General features: G+C 46.1%; 1 protein-coding gene across 6 annotated transcripts in view; it reads left to right on the forward strand.

Annotated features, from left to right (window-relative positions):
- The window catches only part of MYLK (myosin light chain kinase), a 272,240-nt gene that overhangs the window by 108,437 nt on the left and 142,623 nt on the right, over window positions 1-21,180 (forward strand). For all 6 annotated transcript variants that reach the window (XM_072985155.2, XM_072985164.2, XM_072985149.2 and 3 more), the window contains 5 exons: window positions 2,222-2,258; window positions 3,187-3,770; window positions 5,181-5,384; window positions 6,632-6,766; window positions 19,160-19,312. In XM_072985155.2, the coding sequence (XP_072841256.2) occupies window positions 2,222-2,258; window positions 3,187-3,770; window positions 5,181-5,384; window positions 6,632-6,766; window positions 19,160-19,312 (1,113 nt within the window). The remainder of the gene's footprint in view (window positions 1-2,221; window positions 2,259-3,186; window positions 3,771-5,180; window positions 5,385-6,631; window positions 6,767-19,159; window positions 19,313-21,180) is intronic.

The raw sequence follows: 21,180 nt of genomic DNA on the forward strand, positions 1-21,180 counted from the left end.
AAGCGGAACTCCTCCATAGGGCCGCCATTTTCACCGCCTCGGTAAGCGAGGCGCGAAAATGCTCCGGGTGGCCATTTCCCCCAAGCTGGGTGGCGGTGGCTTCGGAGGGAGCGTGGGGGAACCCTCCCCCGCGATCCCTCCGAAGCCTTTTCCCCCAGCTGGGCAGCGGTGGCTTCGGAGGGAGAACAGGGAACCCTCCCCCGCGATCCCTCTGAAGCCTTTTCCCCCAGCTGGGCGGCGGCGGCTTCCAAGGGAGCATGGGGAACCCTTCCCCGTGATCCCTCCGAAGCCTTTTCCCCCAGCTGGGCGGCGGTGGCTTCTGAGGGAGCGTAGGGGAACCCTCCCCCGCGGTCCCTCCGAAGCCTTTTCCCCCAGCTGGGCGGCGGCGGCTTCCAAGGGAGCACGGGGAACCCTCCCCCGTGATCCCTCCGAAGCCTTTTCCCCCAGCTGGGCGGCGGTGGCTTCTGAGGGAGCGTGGGGGAACCCTCCCTCGCGGTCCCTCCGAAGCCTTTTCCCCCAGCTGGGCGGCGGTGGCTTCAGAGGGAGCACGGGGAACCCTCCTCCGCCCGCCAGTCAGCTGGGGGAAAATGAGGCCTATGGGGAAAAATCGCAAAGCGATTTTTCCCCATAGGGAACATCGCAATGCGATCGCTTTTGCGATCGCAAAATCCGCATCACTATGCGGATTCGTTGTTAAACAGGGCACTCGTTATGCAAGGCACCACTGTATATATCTCAAGGGAGCTACTTTGTTCTTTTCCTTTGTGGGAGGGGAGAAGCTTCTACTAGCCTTTGCCCTTTGGGGTTCCTGAAGTGGGGGAAGCTGAGATAACTCTGAGCAGAACCCCCCACTGCCACTTTCAACAGACTTGCTGGCTGAGTAGAGCAAGCCCCAATTCCGACAAATTGGGGGGAGCCAAGATGACTGCATATCTAATTAAGAGCACCACCAAGATGTCTCTCAACAAGTGCTTTACTAATATACAAACAGCATCCTTAAGCTTCCTTTCAGAAAAGCTGTAAAGAAAAGTGGGGAATCCCCCTCATGTCTCCTCTTGCTTTGGGGAGGAAGCCTTCCATTATGAAAAAAATTCTTTAAAAGTTACATCAGCGCTGCCTAGGAAATTTTTAATTTTCAAATTTCCCAATATCATTAAGTGGTTAATCTGTCTAAACCACTGATGATATGGGGAAATTGAAACCAGCTGGCAAATTAAAAACAAGAACCTCCACTTTGATTCACTCCCAGCAGCCACAAGTCCTGGAAATGAGCCAAAATGGAACAATCTTACCTGCCTCTAAAAAAGAGTAACCCCTGACAGATACAGAGAAAGGTGTTGGTAGGATTACTCTAGCAAATATGTCATCTGATGGCCAACAAAGCGAATGAGCCAGCTCGTCCCTGCAGCAAACCAAAGAGCAGATTAGATGCCTGTGTAGTCTCCCTCTAAATTCATGTGGACAATGGGTAACTACCAATCACAGACTATTTCACAGGGGCAGCTCAGGCACTTCTGTGCTTCATTCCAAATTTTAGTGGGTCTTGCTAATTCCAGTTAAAAACACCTGTGCTAATTAGGGAAGGTATGAGGAACTTCAAGGGCCACCCAGCCTGCCACTTTCCTTGCTACATTTATTTCCAGCCAGTTATTGGTGGTAAAGGAATTCTTCCCTTCATGATGCAATGAAATTTTTAAATCCCTGTGTTGGAACCAGTTTTAAAATTCTCACTGCAGCTCAGCTGAGATCTTTAGGTGTTACTGATGAGAAAGGAAGGAATCATCCTCTCCTTTTAAAGACTGCAACCTCCTCCCCCAGTTGCACCAGTCAAGGTATTTTCAAAGCCTGACTGGAGCTGGTTAGAGTGGTGTGTGCGAGAGCATGTGTATAATTTTAGGGATTTAAAGGTCAGTGCCTCCATTTTAAATTGATTTGGAAATGGATGCTTTCTAATGAGGCAGTATATCCTCTGAGGCCTTTATATTCCAGATGTGCCTCCTTCGTGGTTGTCTTTCCATTTGAGCTGGGTTGGCAAAAGCTTTTGTGGCTGGAAATGAATTGTGTTTTGCTGACACAGGAAGAAGTGAAGATATTTAATGCCCGTTATGAATTCTCTGCAATTGTAGTTCCTGCGTCTTGAAACAGAAACCTCGATTTATATGCTCTGCTTAAAATTCCAATATTTGCTTTTATAATATATTTAATCTTTTTCATCTTTCAGGTTCTGCCAAGAGAGATGTGAATACTCATTCTGTTTGGTATGTTTCCCTCCTACCTTTCCCTCTTTTGGGTTGATTTGTATTCATCAGATACAAATTGAAATACTCTTTTGACTTAAGCATCAGTCTTCTCCACTTCAATAAATCTTTTGTATCACTGAGTTCATAGAATGTAACATGATTTATTGCAAGGAAGGGCAACATCTGTGATCCTCCGAGACTACATTATGACCCTTCCTGGGATGTAAGGGGCTCCCAGTGCCCCTTAAAAAAACCACCACCAACAACAACAAAAAACATATTTTTGCTCATAAAGGCCCTTTGTGCCCTCTGTGGGGCATGGAGAAAATGTTGAAACATTTTGAGGGACCCCTAGTACTCCTGCCCCAGAATCCTAACTTTTTTAAAAATACACACACACACACACACACACACACACACACACACACACACACACACACACACACACACACACACACACACACACACACACACACATCATCTCTCTCTGTGTGTGTGACACTAGAAGGTGCAAAGTATCTTTTTCAGATAGCTTCTCCATTTTTTGTAAGAGAAATTGGTGAGGGATGGGGTGCCAAAGGTAAAAGATTGTGGATACATTACTGGACCTCTGGAGATTTACCCACCAGGGATTCACTATATATACAAGATCCTTAAGGGAGGCTGTTTGTTTATTTGGATGGGTAGACTGAACCAGCAAAATTATCAGTTATAACCAGTCCTCAGAGAGTGTGAGCTGAGAGGAATGGCGATTGAAGACCCTCTGGAGGTCTACATATTTTCCATCACAAATATAGAATGTCAAGAGTTTTTGTTTTTATTGGGTGGTGGAGGGAGGTTGTTGGTAGCATTGCTAAGATTCATCAGGAATTTTTAAGAAAAGCAAGTTAATTTGTTTTTTTATGAATTATTTCTCTAGTAGCTCAATAAAAATGTTTTTCCTTAGCTCTTTGACAAAATCCAGTGCCTGTACAAAACCCACCATCACAACCAAAGCTGTTGAGACCTCAGAGTTCAGAAAGGCTACCAGCAATGGTATTGCTAAAGAACTCAAATCCACATCCACAGAACTTTTGCTAGAACCCAAAGAGAGGCCAGTTGGGAAGAAAGAGATTCCATTGGCTTCACCCAAAGAAACCAAACAGAATGCGTTAGAAAAGGTGAAAGAACCAACTACAGAGCCACCTAAAGAAAAAGGAAGAGGTTATCGGGTCTTGCAAACCTCGTCAAGCACCATAACATTACAGTCTGTTAAAGTACAAACGGGACCAAAGGCGGACTTGAAATCAAGTTTCCCTGGAAAGGAAGAGGATGTGAAAAAGACAAAGTATCCGTCAATATCAGGTTGGCAGGCTACATCTTCAACCAGGTTGGGTGGTCTGAGGACTAAAGAGCGGGAAGACCATGCTAAATTAAAGAAAAGCATGACTGATGTAAGCAGAGAGCCTCAAGGGATCCCTCCCCAGTTTGAATGTCGCCCACAAAGCCAAGAAGCAATGGAAGGAGAAGAGGTTACATTCAGATGCAAAGGTAAAGTCGAGGTTTAATTTTGTTTTTGTTGGAGGTTGTAAAGCAGGAGTGGCCACCTGTCACAGATGCTGTAATAGAGAGAGAGAGAGTGAGAGTGTGTGTGTGTGTGTGTGTGTGTTTTGACAGCCTAGATGACCCTTGAGGCCCCTTCCACTTTTATAATGAAATCACATATACTTTAGGCCTGGGATACATCTCTAGGTAAAGTTGTGAGATAGTGAAATGGACTGTCCTGCTGAGATTTCAGGTGTAGGATTCAATTTAGGAAAGCTTCCCAGCATTTAAAAAAAAAGCACAAAACACCTCCCTACATGCAGAAAACTGGAACTGTAGTAAATGCTGGGTTTGAATCCTGGTCCCCAGAATGCTAGTCCATCACTCTATCCACTATACCAGTGGTTCTTAACCTTTGTTACTCGGATGTTTTTGAACTGCAACTCCCAGAAACCCCAGCCAGCACAGTTGGTGGTGAAGGCTTCTGGGAGTTGCAGTCCAAAACTCCTGAGTAACCCAAGGTTAAGAACCAGTGCACTATACCACACTAGGTTTCATAGGCTTAAGACTTTCAAATGTAGGTCATTAACCCTCTTTGTTAAATAAAATCAACCATCATGTGGCTTATTTTGCTGCTGTATAATAAGAATTTGTGCCTTTTTTGAAGCAACATCATTTGTCCCATTTTTTTAAATTTGTCCTCAGTTTTTGAAGAAACACGGAAGAATAAAGATCCGACCAAAAGCTTCTTTCCATGAATCGTGAATTGTACACGAGTTGCCTTTTTAAAGCCATGTCCCCACTATAGAATTTGCCTTTAGTTAAAATATGAATAAAACCTTTCTGTGAAGCAAGCCATTAAAGATGAGTTAGGCGTATCAATCAATATTTTCTACCCTAATTCTCTCTTGCACCCTAAGAATGCTCAAATTATTTTTATGGTAAACATAATCTTCTCATATTCTTGCTACTAAAGAAAATAATAACCAACATTATACAACCCTCTCTAAACCAGACAGCATGGTCGATATTTTAGCGTCCATAATAATGAGTGAGCCATGTGTTTTCTTGCTAACTTAAAATGTTTCTAGGCAGAGTGTTCCAATGAAGAGGTGCTAATACAGGTTTTTCTACCAGTTTTCCATAATGAATTTCCCTGGTAAGAACAAAGACAAAAGAAACAGTGGGAAAAGGTTTTTTTGAGAAGGTTGCAAGTTGAAAGCATTCTTGTTTAAATGTCCCATAAATTGGCATATTATAATTGCATGTGAAAAGCCTCATCTGGAAGCTTTCTTAGAAAGTTTCGAAGTTGGTAAATGCTGTTAATAATTTTTCCTTCAAAATTTAACGAAGAAATAAATGGTAAAGTGTAGACGTGAAGAGACTCCTATTAATAATCCACTTGTGACTTACTAGTTTCAGGAAAGCCCAAGGCAAGTGTCGAATGGTTCAAAGAAGGAGCCCAATTAGAAGCTGGAGGTGGGATCCAGATCTACGAAGAGGATGGGATCCATTGTCTGTGTCTGAAAAAGATCCAGCTGGAAAACAGTGGGTCATATCGTTGCACAGCCAGCAATACTCGTGGCCAGGCTTCAACCAGATGGATATTAACTGTAAAAAGTATGGAAATTCTTAAAACGGCATAATTGTTTGGGTGTCTTGGCAAATACAGAATATGGGTGACCTCTTTACTGATCCGAGAGAGAAGGTAAAGGTAAAGGTTCCCCTTGACAATTTTTGTCCAGTCGTGTTCGACTCTAGGGGGCAGTGCTCATCCCCATTTCCAAGCCATAGAGCCAGCGTTTGTCCAAAGACAATCTTCCGTGGTCACATGGCCAGTGCGACTTAGACACGCAACGCTGTTACCTTCCCACTGAGGTGGTCCCTATTTATCTACTCGTATTTGCATACTTTCAAACCGCTAGGTTGGCGGGAGCCGGGACAAGCGACGGGCGCTCACTCCGTCACATCGATTCGATCTTACAGCTGAAGATCTATAGACCTTACAGCACAGAGGCTTCTGTGGTTTAACCCGCAGCGCCATCACGTCCGAGAGAGAAGCTTATCTGTAAATATTAATTTGACTAGTCTGCTCAGTGTACTCTGGAACTCCCTCCTATGGGAGACCCCGCTGGCCATCTCCTGGCTGGAGGCCAAGGCCTTCCTTTTCAGGCTGGCTTTTAACACATAAACTGCTGGTGAATATGAGATTTTAAGGGGAGGATGGTTCTTTTATCTTCCTAGATGAGATATTTTATTCTGCCAGGATTTTATTTTGTACCTTTTCATAACTGATATGTTAATTTCTTTTCATAATGTGATTTTTAAAATTATTCTAATATTTGTGTTTTTAAATCTTTTGTAAGCTGTCCTGAATCCCTTTGCAGGGGGAAAGGCAAAGCAGAAATCAAATGAAAATACATACATACATACATACATACATACATACATACATACATACATACATACATACATACACACACACACACACACACACACACACACACACACACACACACACACACACACACACACACACACACACACACACACACACACACACACACACACACACACACACACACACACCATCTTTTTAAGAAACAGAGCATGAGTGCTCCTCTTTATCTGTCTATGTTCCTGATAACTTTGGCATTTATATGTGATAAGTCACAACATTTAATCTTTTTTTTTTTAATTTAACAGTGCCTAGCCCGCCATTTTTCTACAAAGCTCCAACCATATTGGCAAAACACTTGTTATATTTCTCTGTAGCCTAGAGATGATTTTTCCATTTTGGTTACAGCTTACCAACTTTGCATTTTCTTACCTGTCTGTTAGTAGCATATCTTTGGTTTATCTTGTAGGGCCTAAGGTGAAGGATGTGGCTCCCCATTTTTCCAGTGTGTTGAAATCATGCAGTGTGAGTGAAGGACAGGATTTTGTGCTCCAGTGCTCAGTTGAAGGTTCACCAATGCCTCAAATCACTTGGCTTCTCAATGGTAAGGCACCTCTTCACAGTTAACAAATGTACATATGGGGAAAGAATGACCACTTCATGCGTTCTAATCCTTTATTAAATCATGAGAATTCAGGCCCCATGCATACTATTACCAAATCTTTATAATGGGTATAATTATGTAAGCTCTTGTTTGGTAGAAGCATAGGACGCTGCCTTCTGCTAAATCAGAAAAATAGCCCATCTAGCTCCATATTGTCTACAGTGACTCCAGCTTCTGAAACCATGTTGGTTGGCTATATACTGAGTTAAATTCTCCAGTGATTGATTCCATAGAAGATAGATTCTTACCTTCCTATAAGTTTAAGGGTAGATGCAGCTACTGTACCTACAGCTGACTGAATAGCTCAGCGAGTTAGGTATCTGGCTGCAGAGCCAAAGGTTGAGAGTTCAGTTTTCCAGTGTTGTCTCCCAATAGAAGAGCCCACCTGTATGGACCTGGGCAAGTTACAGAATCCCAGAGCATCCCCAGAAGAAGGGAGTGGGAAACCTAGAAAACCCTGGAAGGGTTGCCCATAAGTTGGAATTGACTTGATGGATTGATGCTGTTGTGAGTAGCTTAGCAGAACTGCTCACATGAACCTTGGAGCAGCTCTCTCTTTTTTCATATTTGTGGAGTGTGTTCTGTGTGAGATTTGACAAGGTGTTCTGGAAAGCAACTTTACTGCTGTTTTGAAGGTTGTCCAGCAGGGGCCGTTTGTGACAAGGCTGGATTTTAGGCTATTGGCTTTAAAGAATGGGGAGAGAAAGAGAGAGAGGATTTACTGTTTGTTTACTGAGTGTAATATTGTGCTATCTTTTCTCCTTTACCATAAATTCTCCCAAATGGGGAAAAATTATGAGCCTAAGCACTTGAAGGAGTAGTACCCTACTGACATTATTTGAAACAGAAGATCCCTTCATGCATTATTTGACTAAAAGAGTCCTGCAAGTAGAGTGGGAAGCAAGGCCATGCTGCTGACCTGGGTCCATGGGACAAATCTTCACATTAGGCTGAGTTTGCTTTGCCCACTATTGCTATAGACAAAAGAATGGTTATACTGCCTAGAGATTTTTCAACTCCATCCCTTAGAGATCTGTCCATTTACCCTGGAAGGTACAGTTCTGCTGCCCTGTAGAGTTGTTTTGTGTAACACCTTGTCCCTTTGGTATTCGATGTTCAAAGTACTCCACGCTGAAAGTTTCTGATAGCAAGAAGGAGGCAGTTTTGGACCAACAAGCTTCGAAATGATTTATGGCTTTGGAACAGAAAGATTAAAGTATTCCGTCTGTTTGTCCGCTGGCAGGCAGTGATGGTTTTAAGTAACAGAAATGTAAGAAACATGTAATTCTGAAGTGAAGTCAGGGACTTTGTGTCTCTATCTGCAACACATACACATGTTAACTTCCATTCCCAAGTCCCAGAGCTCACAAATAACCATTGTCTCCCTCACTTCTGATTATGATGCATAACTGTTTATATATCATTTAAAAACAGACTGAGGTAGATTATAAACTGTAGATGAATGCTGTGATTCCTTGCAACTTTTCATCCAGTACCTTGTTGTACACAGTTTTGCTTGAGGATCGTGCTGGTTAATTGTGATGTCCTTGTGAATGCAAACAGGCTTCTCCGTACTGTCAAAGAAGGATGCATTGCAGGAAAGGATAGCTGTCCATAACCAAATAAAGGAGAAAGTTGCATTCCTGATCTGTGACTGCCAACTCCCAGGCATGCTGAACAGAGCTCATAGGAAAATGGTGCGCAGTACAGAACAGCACTTTTAAGCAAGATGATATCGATCACTAGGGTGGGTCTTGCTTGGTATTTGGAATGTGCAAATAAGAATACTTCCATATTGGGTCAGACCTTGAACCAGCAATTTTAAACTGCAGTAAACCTCAGTAGCATTGTAGTGCATAAATGGCTCTTGCTTAATGCCCTCAACTTATGTCAGAAAATGCCTGTCAGCAACATTGTCCTAAGATGTTTTGCCGCCTGATGCAAAGGACAGGATAGTGCACTTCTCATTCAATGAACAAAAGCTAACCAGGCTGGTACTTGAACCTTCCTGTGAAACATGGGCAAAGGAGCAGGGTCCTCCATAATACCTCCACAGGTTAATTTAGGGGGCACAGAAGAAGCTGTGTGACATATACAACCTTGTTCTTTATGACAGGGTAATAGGGTCAGGAGGTACAACTGGTGGCTGCCAGTGCTGCCCCTGGTATTTGCTACTCAAGGCGATGCCTCGGGGTAAGGTTAGCACTTCCTGTCAGAATCTCCAACACAGAATCAGAACTTCGGGGCAGGAAGGCAAAATTTAAGGCAACTTATATAAAGCACAGTTAAGATGTATTCTAATCTGTATTATCCACCCATTTTCAGGATGTGGAAAATAGGTAGAAGATAAAGATCTCTTCCTAATGGGCCTAATGAGTGTCTCCTTGAGGGCAGAAGGAAACCTGCCCTCAAGGAAAGACCCATTGATTATTACAGTGCCCCATTCCGTTGTTGTAGGCCTGGCTGCTTTGATTAGCCAGGCCGGGCAAGGGTCAAGGGAGGAGGTGATGGCACGGCAGCGATCAAGCACCCTGGCCACAGAATCAGGCGTAACTGGCTGAAAGGAGTCAAGTTACCGGGCAAGACAGAGCGCTGGACATCTCTGCTCGACTCACTGTGTTCAAAAAAGGAGAGAGGTCCCGGCGGATGGCCTCCACTTTAGATTTTAAAAATGCTGCAAATTGGTCCGGTGAAAAACTAGGGGGAGGCCCGTCACTCGGACCAATTCCGGATAGGTCACGCACTATACGGAATAATTCCGCCTGCTGGTTGGACGCTTCGCTTATCCAGTTAGCGAAGTATGCTCGACTGGCAGCCTTTACCTTAGCCAGGTAAAGGTTAGTAGCGACCTTGACAGCTATCCAGTTATAATCCGTCGGGTCCTTTCTCCATTTGCACTCTAGCCATCTCCTAAATCGCTTCAACTCCCGGAGGTCCTGGTTAAACCAGGGCGCCGGGTGGGCTCTGCACTGGAGAGGGCGTTTAGGTGTGATCGTGTCTACAGCGAACCAGCCATCAGCCAGAGCCTCAACAGGAACGCCAGCCAGGTCAGCCGTAACACCTCTCATAGCATCCTGTAATCCAGCTGGACCCAGTAGCCTTCGAGGGCGGACCATAACAATAGGTCCCTGCGAGGGGGGAGAGCCATTTTGAGGGTACATTTTATTAGGTGGTGATCTGACCATGACAAGGGTACCGACTCAAGGTCAGTCACCATCGGACCACTCTCGCTCCCATTGGAGGAAAAAACCAGGTCAAGTGTGTGGCCGCGCCACGTGGGTGGGGCCATTGACATGTTGGGACATGTTCAAGAAGGCCATGGTCTCCAAGAACTCAAGAGCTGGCCCGGACGTCTCTGCCCCCGCATGCACGTTGAAATCCCCCAAAACCAATTGCTTCGGGGATCCCAACAGTGCCGCGGAGACAAAGTCTACCAGCTCCGGTAGGGAAATGGCTGGGTCGTGGGGAGCACGGTAATCCAGCAAGATCCCAATACCATCCCTGGCCCTGACCGACACGTGGAGGGCCTCAAGACCTGGCTTTACCACTGAGGAGCGCCTAGTTACCTCCAAGATGGATTTGGTAAACAATGGCTACCCCCCCGGCCCTCCAGTCTACCCTAGTGTTGGACAGCATAACCGGGCGGACAGATGAGTGCTAGGGGGGGACCCCCTCTCCGCCAATCCATGTTTCGGTTATGCATGTCAGGTCTGCATCCTCCTCCAGGATAAGGTTGTGAATTACCTGGGCCTTATTAGATACAGACCTGGCATTCAACAATTGAGTCGTCACGTACCTACGAACCCAAAAGATAAAAAAAATTCCTTACATTGACGACTGGCTTCTGGTGGCCTGATCCTACCACGAAGCGCTCTCGGCCACAAGATTTACCCTGTCCACCCTAAAGAAATTAGGACTAAGAATCAATGCAAAAAGTCCAATCTCATACCTTCTCAAGTACAGTAGTCTCCTACATAGGAGCAACCTTGGACTCTTTTCGCACAAAGGCCTTTCTCCCACCACAGCGAATTCGAAAGATCAAAAACGCTCTGAGCAAGCTCAGACCGCGCGCTGTACTTACAGCGCACTACATCCAACACATTCCAGGGTTGATGGCATCCACCACCGCGGTGGTACCGGACGCCGGACTCGAACTCAGACCCCTACAGTCTTGGTTTATCACTCAGTTCGATCTCGTGACAGACCCACAGTCCAAGAGGTTGAGAATCCCCCCTCTCGTAGCGCGGCATTTCGCCTGGTGGTCCAGATCCAGTAACCTGTTACGTTGAAGACCGTTCCACTCCCCTTACCTGTCCATACAGGTCGTTACCGACACCAGCCCCTCAGGTTGGGGTGCGCACTGCCAGAACCTCCGTGCCCACAGTCTTTGGACCCCAACCCAAAGGACCTTGCACATCGATCAGCAAAAACTAATAGCTGTCATGAAGGCTTTCAAAATCTTCCTCCTTCGCATCCAAGGCCATGCTGTGCAACTGGTAATGGACAATACCATGGTGATGCACTACATCAACAGGCAGAGTGGAACACGATCAACGCGTCTCCTCCAGCTGACCATCAAGTTCTGGAATTGGTGTTGCTCCCACAATGTTTTCCCACAGGCGATCCACATCGCTTCCAGGGACAACTCTCTAGCGGACCACTTGAGCAGGCTCCCTACCAGAATGCACGAATGGACATTAGACCAGATGGTCTTTCTAGACATTTGCAAACGATGGGGACAGCCCACCTTGGATCTTTTTGCATCCTATCTCAACACCAAGTGTCCCCGATACTGTTCCAGAGCGGGCATGGACGCCAACTCCCTGGGAGATGCCTTCCTTATACCATGGTCAGGGGAACTAACGTACCTGTTCCCTCCAATACCGCTGCTTCTCAGGACTGTGGCCAGGATAATGTGGTATGGTACAGACGCAATCCTCATCGCCCCTTGGCGGCCGAGGCAACCGTGGTTCGCCCACCTATCAGAAATAGCACAAGGAGTTTATCCTCTACCTCAGATACCGCCCCTCCTGTCACAGGACAACGGGGCTCTCCATCCCTATGTTCGGTCCCTTCGCCTGACGGCGTGGAGGATAACCTCCGTTTCCGCGAGGTGCTACACCATGCACGAAAGCCATCTACCGCGCGCTTATACGAGGGCAAATGGAAAGCATTTACCAGGTTTGCCCAATCTAAAGGCATGACCACGGTACCAGTTTTCTCTGTGTACAGTATTTACCTTTCTGCTGCAACTCTTCAATTTGGGACTTGCTCATTCCACGCTTAAAGTTTACATTTCAGCGATTGTAGCACACCAGCCTTCTCGTTCATACTCTGCAAGGCTTTTTTTCCGATCCTACACTTAAAAGATTTTAAAAAGGTCTCCAAAACATACGATCACCCTCCCAATCCATTGCACCCCAATGGTCCCTTCCGCTGGTCTTAGAGGCCATTACTAAACCTCCATTCAAACCAATGGCTACATGCTTTGAAAAACCTCTTTCCTGGAAAATGGCATTCCTAGTAGCCATTACTTCAGCCAGACGAGCAAGCGAGATTTCTGCCCCTAGGTCGGACCCTCTGTACCGTTAGATGCATCCAGACAAAGTTACCTTATACATGGACATTTCCTTCCTTCCAAAGGTGGTGTCAGAATTCTATGTCAATCAGCCTATTGTGCTTCCAAACTTTTTCCCATCTCCAGCCACACCGCTGGAGTGCAAACTTCATTCTCTCAACATTAGAAGGGCCCTTGCTTTCTACCTACACCGCACCAAGTCCATCCGACGCTCTCCGCGTCTCTTCTTATGTTACCATGGACCACACAAAGGTGCTCCTGCTTCTTCTCAATCAGTATCACGGTGGATTGTTCAGCTTATTCACCTGGCTTACCAGCTAGCCAAGAAACCCCTTCCAGAGGGCATAAAGGCACATTCCATCAGCGGTTTCCACCTCGACAGCCCTATTCAAGGGTGTCCAACTGCAGAACATTTGCAAAATAGCCACCTGGGCTACCCCTCTGACATTTGCCAGACACTACCGACTGGACGTCAGAGCCAAAAATGATGCGGCGTTTGGACGGGCAATACTGTCACCTATGATACTGTGACAGCCCTCTGTGACAAACCCAGACCTACTGGGATATGCCACAGTTTCACTAAGCTGCCACCAACCATTCCCTATAAGAAGTCACACAGACCAGGGATGGATTTTTAACAAATAAAAGAACAAGGTTTATTAAATAACACACAGGGAAAAATAAAAGGATCAAGTGAATAAGATACAGTAACGTGGCTTAGTCTCACTCATACATACACACAGTTTGGTTCACACAGAACACTTAACTTGAAGCACAGACCCTGAACCTATCAGTTCTGGCTAACCATACAGACACCTGAACCTATCAGGTTGGTACTGACTGACACACAGTAGTACCCTGTCTGACACACAGACTCCCACTCAAGCTTCTCCTCTCAGCTCTTCTCCAGCTTCTTCTTCAGCTCTGCTCAACTTCACACACAAGCTTCACATATATATACAGTACAGCCCCTCCTCCTGATGTCCCGCCTTCCACTCCCCATAGGATGGAACTTTCCCTCCAAACCCATGACAGACAGGTAACATCAGTGCTGTATGTAACACCTCCCCTCTTTATAAGTTGTTTTGTAGGGGGAAAGCTAAGGTGCTTTTCACCAAAAAACAACCTGGATCCAAAATATACTAAAACAGTTATACATACAATACCATACTTACTTATACTTACACTCTATTAGGCATTTAAACATTTACCATTAACAATACATCAAGTTACCTTTATTCATACAAACCAACATGTTTAATAAACAGACACATTTGACTTTTTGTCATCAAAATATATACATAGTCCATGTTTCTTTCGCCGTCTTCATTCTTCAGGTCTTCTTGACAAGGCGTCAGCAACACAGTTCACTGACCCTCTGACCACCTTCACTTCAAAGTCATAGTCTTGCAGGTTTAAAGCCCACCTCATAAGTTTGCTATTGTGGGTTTTCATTGTCTTTAACCATTGCAGTGGTGAATGGTCAGTGCACAGAACAAAATGTCTTCCCCAGATGTAAGGCTTGGCCTTCTGGATCGCGTAGACTATGGCCAGGCACTCCTTCTCCACGGTTGCCAAATGTCTCTCACCTTTCTGGAGTTTCCTACTCAGGTAGGACACTGGATGCTGGTCACCATTCTCATCCTCCTGGCAAAGAACTGCTCCTACCCCGCTGTTAGACGCATCGGTGTAGATGATGAACTCCCGGTCGAAGTCTGGAGCACGCAGCACTGGATAGTTGATGAGCGCCTGCTTCAACCTCCGGAACGCCTCCTCACAGTCGCTGGTCCACGGGATGCGGTCATCAGCCTTCTTCCTCGTCAGATCGGTCAGCGGAGCCGCAATCTCGCTAAACCTCGGGATGAACTTTCTGTAGTAGCCCACCAACCCAAGAAATGATTTGACTTTTTTCTTGGTGTTGGGTCTGGGCCAATCACGAACTGCTTCTATCTTGGCCTCGAGGGGTTTTATCACTCCTCCCCCTACTATGTGACCCAAGTATTTTATTTCTGGGCTACCCAGCTGCAGTTTGTTCTCTTTGCAAGGCCTAGGCCAAAGCACTTCCTCCCCTGGGTCAAAGTGCCTCTCTCTAGCTTTGTGGTCATACCATGTTTTCTCTCTGACCTTCTGAGCTTGCAGGTTTTCTGCTGCCAGCTCTAGGTTTCTCTTTAGGTCATTCATCAAGGTGTCTATGTATGTCACAACGTCTTGTGGGTCATCCTGGGTGATCTGCTCCCAATTTTGTTTGATCAAATCAAGGGGCCCTTTCACCCTTCTCCCAAATAAAAGTTCAAACGGACTGAACCCGGTACTGGCTTGTGGCACTGATCGATAAGCAAACAAAAGGGATTGCAGCTTCTGGTCCCAATTGTTTGGATTCTCTGCCAAGTAAGCCCTAATCATGCGCATTAGAGTCCCACTGAACTTCTCAGTTAACCCATTACTTTCAGGGTGATAGGCAGTGGTTTCCTTGTGCTTAATTCCACAGATTTGCCATAACCGTTTCATGAGCTTCGATGTGAACGATGCGCCCAAATCTGTGATTATTTCTGAGGCAAATCCCATCCTGGACATATACCCCACCAAGGCATCTGCCACTGTGTTAGTTTCAATGTCAGTCAAGGGAATGGCTTCAGGGTACCTCGTGGCATGGTCCACAATGGTGAGAATGAACCTGTTCCCCCTCTTTGTGGCCTTGGGCAAAGGTCCCACAATATCCACCCCTATACATTTGAACGGAGTGTCAATCACAGGCAAAGGGCACAACTTTGCTTTGGTCCTGTCGCGGCTATTCCCCTGCCTTTGACACACATCACATTGTTTACAGAACTCCCTGATCTGCTTCCCTATGTCAGGCCAGTAAAAATTCTGTGTGATTCTCTGCTGTGTTTTGTTCACCCCTAAGTGTGCAGCAAACATGTCAGAGTGCCCCCTTTGTAAGATCATGGGGCGATACTTTTCAGGTACCACTAGCTGACTTCTGATCCCATCTCCCCCTTTTGAGATATTCCTCAGGGTCTCTCTATACAAAATCCCCTTTTTCTCTAGAAATCTCACTGGGGTTTCAGGTGTTAGCTGGGCGTCTGTCACCTGTTCAAAACACTTTTGGAGAGTGGCGTCTGCCTTTTGCTCTTGGCCAAATCGGCTGTCTGTGGTTAAGGTTTCCACCACAGCTTCTGAACTCCCCTCTGCTTCCGTCTCTGGCTCATCAGTACCCCCCTGAACTGTCCCCGTGGTGGCTTGTGAACGTGTAATCACTAGCACCCGTTTCACATGTTCAGCCAGGTCATTTCCCACGAGCACGGCTGCTGGCAGAGTCGATGAAATCACTAGCCGCCAAACTCCCCTCCAGCCTTGAAAGTTCACAGGTACCTCCGCTACTGGCAGTGAGATCACCTGCCCCTCAATCCCTGCCACCTTCATGCTCTCATTTGGGATTATATATTCCCTAGGAATAATATCTGGATGGCACAGGGTCACCTGGGAACAAGTGTCCCTCAGCCCCCGATACTGATGGTCAAGTATTCCTACGTCCACCCCTGCGGTTTCAAACAACTGAGAATCTGTTCTCACGAGCAAGCAGCGCTTGACCTCTACAAGAGGACCATTTTCCTCAGCCTGATCAGCAGATGTAACTGTTCCAGATTGAGTAGCCATGGCGACAGGCTCCCTCAGTGACAAGGAGCTTTGCTCTTTCTGGACACAGAACACAGCTTTTGGCTTGGTTCCACTCGAATCCTGAGGCACAATTCCTTTTAGCTGCTTTAATTTCTCACACTCTGAGATTAGATGGCCCTTTCCCTGACAGAAATAACATTTTCTGCTATATTTTGAGTCTTTCTCATCTTGTTTTGGTTTTCCCTCCAAAATCTGAGGTCTTGGTTTCATGTCTGAGGGCTTCCCTTCACCATGGGTCCCTCCCCCTTGCTGGTTTTTTCCTGGTCCCTGAGAGTACTTGCTGTAGGTTTCTTTAGGTTTCTCTACAGATTTCCACTCAGCACCTAAGGGTTTTCTTATTTGATAAATAAAATCTGCGATTTCGGCTGCTTCTGCCACAGATTTCGGTTTCCTTTCCCTCACCTGGAATTTCAGTTCCCCATGCAGGACTGAATAGAACTGTTCCAGCGCTATCAAGTCTTTGAGCTGCTGAAAGGTCTCTGTCCCCTCCTGAGATAGCCATTTCTCTAGCAGCCTCACCAATTGGGCCCCCACTTGGGTAAAAGTCTGCTCTGGTTTCTTGGTGATTGACCTGAATCTTTGCCTCAGCTGTTCCGCATTTATCCCATGTCTGGCAAACACCAGTTTTTTAAACTCTGCAAAATCTTTCATCAGTTCCTCTGGCATCTCTGCATAGACTTCTGCAAGGCTGCCACTGATTAAAGATCGCATGATGGTCATCTTCTCAGTTTCCCTTACTGAGAAGTCCACAAACGCTCTTTCCACTAGAGAAAAGAACACCTCAGGACAATCTCCCTTGTGGTACACAGGGAATTTCTTCAGGTCAGCTTTAGACAATTGGCCTCCCTCAGAATCCCTATTGTTATTATTGTTCTGATTCATCAGTTCCAATTTTCTTAACTCAAACGCCATTTTCTCTCTCTCCAATCTTTCTTCTCTTTCCATTCTCTCTATTTCAAAATGTCTCTGTTTCTCTCTTTCCCTTTCCTCCATTTCCCTCACCCTCAGTTCATGCTGTTGGGCTATGAGCAATTTTCTGAGTTCTGGGTTCTGTTCTCCCGTGCTGTCACCTTGCACTGAGCCAAATTCATCCTCAGAACCTTGGTCAACCTGGGGGTCTTTCACTTCACCCATTTCTGCCATTTGGCTTCGAGTCAAGGGCATAATCCCCCCCCCAGAACAGGCTGCTTTCAAAAGTCAAGCCTCAAAATAAAGCGACCACTTTTTTTTTTCTTTTGCCTCAGAACCAGCTTTCTATAGATTACTGCTGTTCTTCAGCACTAGCTTGCAACAGTTGCGAGCCAGAGTCTACCCCCCTCTGCTAGGCCTCTCAGCAGGCAGGCTAGATCACTGCTACTCCACAGTTTTGCCTCAGCTTTTTTCCCGCCAAAACAAGTTGCCTCAGAGCTCCCTAATCTAGTCCCCAATCTGAGGTTACACGTTCTTCCACTAGCGCACCTCCCCGTGAGGTACACCTAGAAGATTACCTACGTGCTCTCAGATTGTCCCTGACTAGACCCCCCTTGCTCTGGGCACACTTGCCAAGGCTTTGCTGGACCACTGGACAACTGGACCAGTCGTATCCCACACGCTGGACACCAATCAATGTGACAAACCCAGACCTACTGGGATATGCCACAGTTTCACTAAGCTGCCACCAACCATTCCCTATAAGAAGTCACACAGACCAGGGATGGATTTTTAACAAATAAAAGAACAAGGTTTATTAAATAACACACAGGGAAAAATAAAAGGATCAAGTGAATAAGATACAGTAACGTGGCTTAGTCTCACTCATACATACACACAGTTTGGTTCACACAGAACACTTAACTTGAAGCACAGACCCTGAACCTATCAGTTCTGGCTAACCATACAGACACCTGAACCTATCAGGTTGGTACTGACTGACACACAGTAGTACCCTGTCTGACACACAGACTCCCACTCAAGCTTCTCCTCTCAGCTCTTCTCCAGCTTCTTCTTCAGCTCTGCTCAACTTCACACACAAGCTTCACATATATATACAGTACAGCCCCTCCTCCTGATGTCCCGCCTTCCACTCCCCATAGGATGGAACTTTCCCTCCAAACCCATGACAGACAGGTAACATCAGTGCTGTATGTAACACCCTCCTGCCGGTGAGTGCAGCTTGCTATTCACCCATTTGTGTGCATTCACAGAGACCACTACGAAGAAAGTTAGGTTACTTACCTGTAACTTTGGTTCTTCTAGTGGTACTCTGTGAATTCACACATCCCTCCCTTCCTCCCGTCTATCCGTCACGGTAATGTTCTATGATACTATGCTTATCTAACTTACGGTAACGGCGGATTAGGGAACTGAAAGGAAGATGGAGGAGGCGGGGCTTATATACCCCACGGGGTGGAGCTAATTGACTCTTTTTTCTTAAGATCTAGAATCTTCCGGACGTTCCTGCGCAGGCGCAGGATAACCCATTTGTGTGAATTCAACCTAACTTTTGTGTCCCTCCCTGAGCATTGCCATGAGCTACCTTGTCTAATAAAGAAATTTGACTCAGAGTTGTTGTACATAGTATTTTATTGAGCAGGCATCTCTCCTCAGAAGCACCCTTGTATCTTAGACATGAGCGTGACATGCCCCTCCATGAGCATGCCCCCCAAGCGGCCCGCGCATGGAGCCCACAACCCCCAAACGGTCTGCGGGCCCAAAAAGGTTGGGGACCACTGCTTTAAATAAAGGAATGTTTTGTTTGTAGGAGGCTGGAGCACCAACATACAGGCTCCTGCACATGATTTTGAAAGTATGTAAAGTATTTGCCTAATGGAGTTCACCATAAGAATTCGCTATGGGTATTGTTGCAATGGTTTAGCAAAGGTGTACAGTACATCTGAATTGGGTAAAGTCATAGCTAAAGGACTGATGATCATCTTCAAAGAAGTAAAGGAGGAGTGAAACAATGAGTAGGATTTATTTCTTTACTGTAAATTAATAGCAGAGCAAGTAAATGATTTATAAAGCAGAGGAATGGATGGTATATTAGTGGCCAGCTGAAATGTTCTTCCATTTCTTAGTTTTTCTTCTCTCTTCTGTAGATCGGCCAATTCAGTATGCACATTCAGTCTTTGAGGATGGAATTGCAAAGTTGACTGTTCAAGATGCTTTACCAGAAGATGATGGGCTGTATACCTGTCTAGCAGAGAATAATGCTGGAAGGGCTTCCTGCAGTGCTCAAGTTACCGTCAAAGGTGAGTATTTTGAAGGATGATACTCTACTGCAGGGGTCTCAAACATGCGGCCCGGGGACCATATGCGGCCCACTGGATGATAGTTTGTGGCCCCCGCCTTGCCTGGCCCCCCTGAAATGCCCACGCGTCCTCTGCTGTCAAGAGTCAAAAAAAGCCTCACCTTGCTCACCGGCTCTCTCCCAAGACAGTGCCTCTTGCACCCTCCATCCAGAACTGCAGCCTGCCAGCCGGCCCACCTGTCTGCCAGCTGGCAGGCTGCAGTTCCGGATGGAGGGTGCAAGAGGCACTGTCTTGGGAGAGAGCCGGTGAGCGAGGCGCGCTGCCAGCCCTTTTCCCCGAGCGCCTGAGCCACCGCCAACGATGCCTGAGAGTAGAGCTCGCTCCTAGCCCGTCTTCAAAGAGCGCCTCCAAGCTGCCAACAGCTGCTGCTGCTGCCTCTTCCAGGGAAGCGGCTCTCTGGCTCTCTTTCTCTCTCGGCACCCGTAGCACCAGCCCGGCCAGTGGCCACTTCAGCGCCCGGCGGTGCTTCCTCCTCCTCCTCTTTGTCCTGCTTCAGCCGCCTCAGCTATGGAGGCTGCCTGGGCTCGCCTCGCAAAGTTTGCTCCTCCGTCGTGGTGGGGGAAGCTGCTGCTGCTGAGTGCGCCTTTTTTTTGAATTTAGCCCTCAGAGGAAGGTTGCTGGACCTCCATGTGTGTGTGTGTTTGTTTGTGTGCACTTGTGCACACCTGGGGGGCCGCCCCGTTTTGTTTAATTTCGCAGGTACCAATGGGGGTTTTTCTCCTTTGGCAAGGAGATTCTGTGAGGGTTTTTTTAAAAAAATTATGTCTCCGGCTAGGCGGTTGCCGGCGCTCCCTCCCTTCTCCACTTCTTTGTCCTGCTGCTGTTGCTGGTGGTAATGAAGAAGGAGCCGGAGGGGGTCATGGCTGGTGAGGAGGGCTCGCGTGACCTTCCTCCTCCTCCTTGGAGCCCCAGCCAGGCTAAGGAAACTCCTGGGCGGCTTCCTCGGGCTCTTGCTCCACTTGGTGGAAAATCTGATGTGGCCCAGCCTCACCCAGACTCTGCCTCCAGCGGCCCCCAGCTCTATTTTCTGTACTTCACTATGGTGGCAGGAGAAATAATGATCAAGAACAGTAGCTTGTGTAAGATTGTTCTAGTGTTCTGATTGAAGAAAACGTATTAGTCTCTTTCATTATCTCTTTTTATTTCCACATTCTTTGTGAGGTCACATTAGAAGATTTAATTTTATACATGTAGACTTATTCATTTGTTATCAAGACCATGAATGGGTAGAAACCTGCTTAATTTTAAGAACAGATCAGATGCCCTCAAAGTTTTCTGCCTTGTCCTCAGTGTATTTGTTGCTGTTTTGATTAAATCTACACCACTTGTGCACTACAAATACGAAAAAGAATAAGACAGACAAAGATTCATTTCAGCAGGATAAACCTGAGTAAAGGTCTGTCACTTGTGCATTCAGTCAACTAACTACAAATTTGCCTTCTTTTGGGGTAGGGTTTGTCTACTGTTTCTGCTGTTCTTTGTATGGCAGCTAAGATATAGGGATGCATAGACTAAATGGAGTATATATTACAGAGATAGACATAAAATTTTTAGAGGTCTCTAGAGCCATATGTTCAACATATTAACAAATTGAGGGCATTCTGTTAAAGCCTCATTAGTTTGAACTTGGATGTGATTTTTGTAGTCTCTGAAATAAAAATGGATTTTGTATTGCAAATAACTCTGAATTTTAAATTGCAATTACAAAAGATATCTTTTTACATTTCCCATACAACCACTATCTCTAAAGAACCTTATATAGTAGCTGTGGAATCAGTGCTTTATAATGTAACACATAATACTGTACT

This window comes from Pogona vitticeps, chromosome 1 (genome assembly GCF_051106095.1).
Source record: "Pogona vitticeps strain Pit_001003342236 chromosome 1, PviZW2.1, whole genome shotgun sequence".
Classification (NCBI taxonomy): domain Eukaryota; kingdom Metazoa; phylum Chordata; class Lepidosauria; order Squamata; family Agamidae; genus Pogona; species Pogona vitticeps.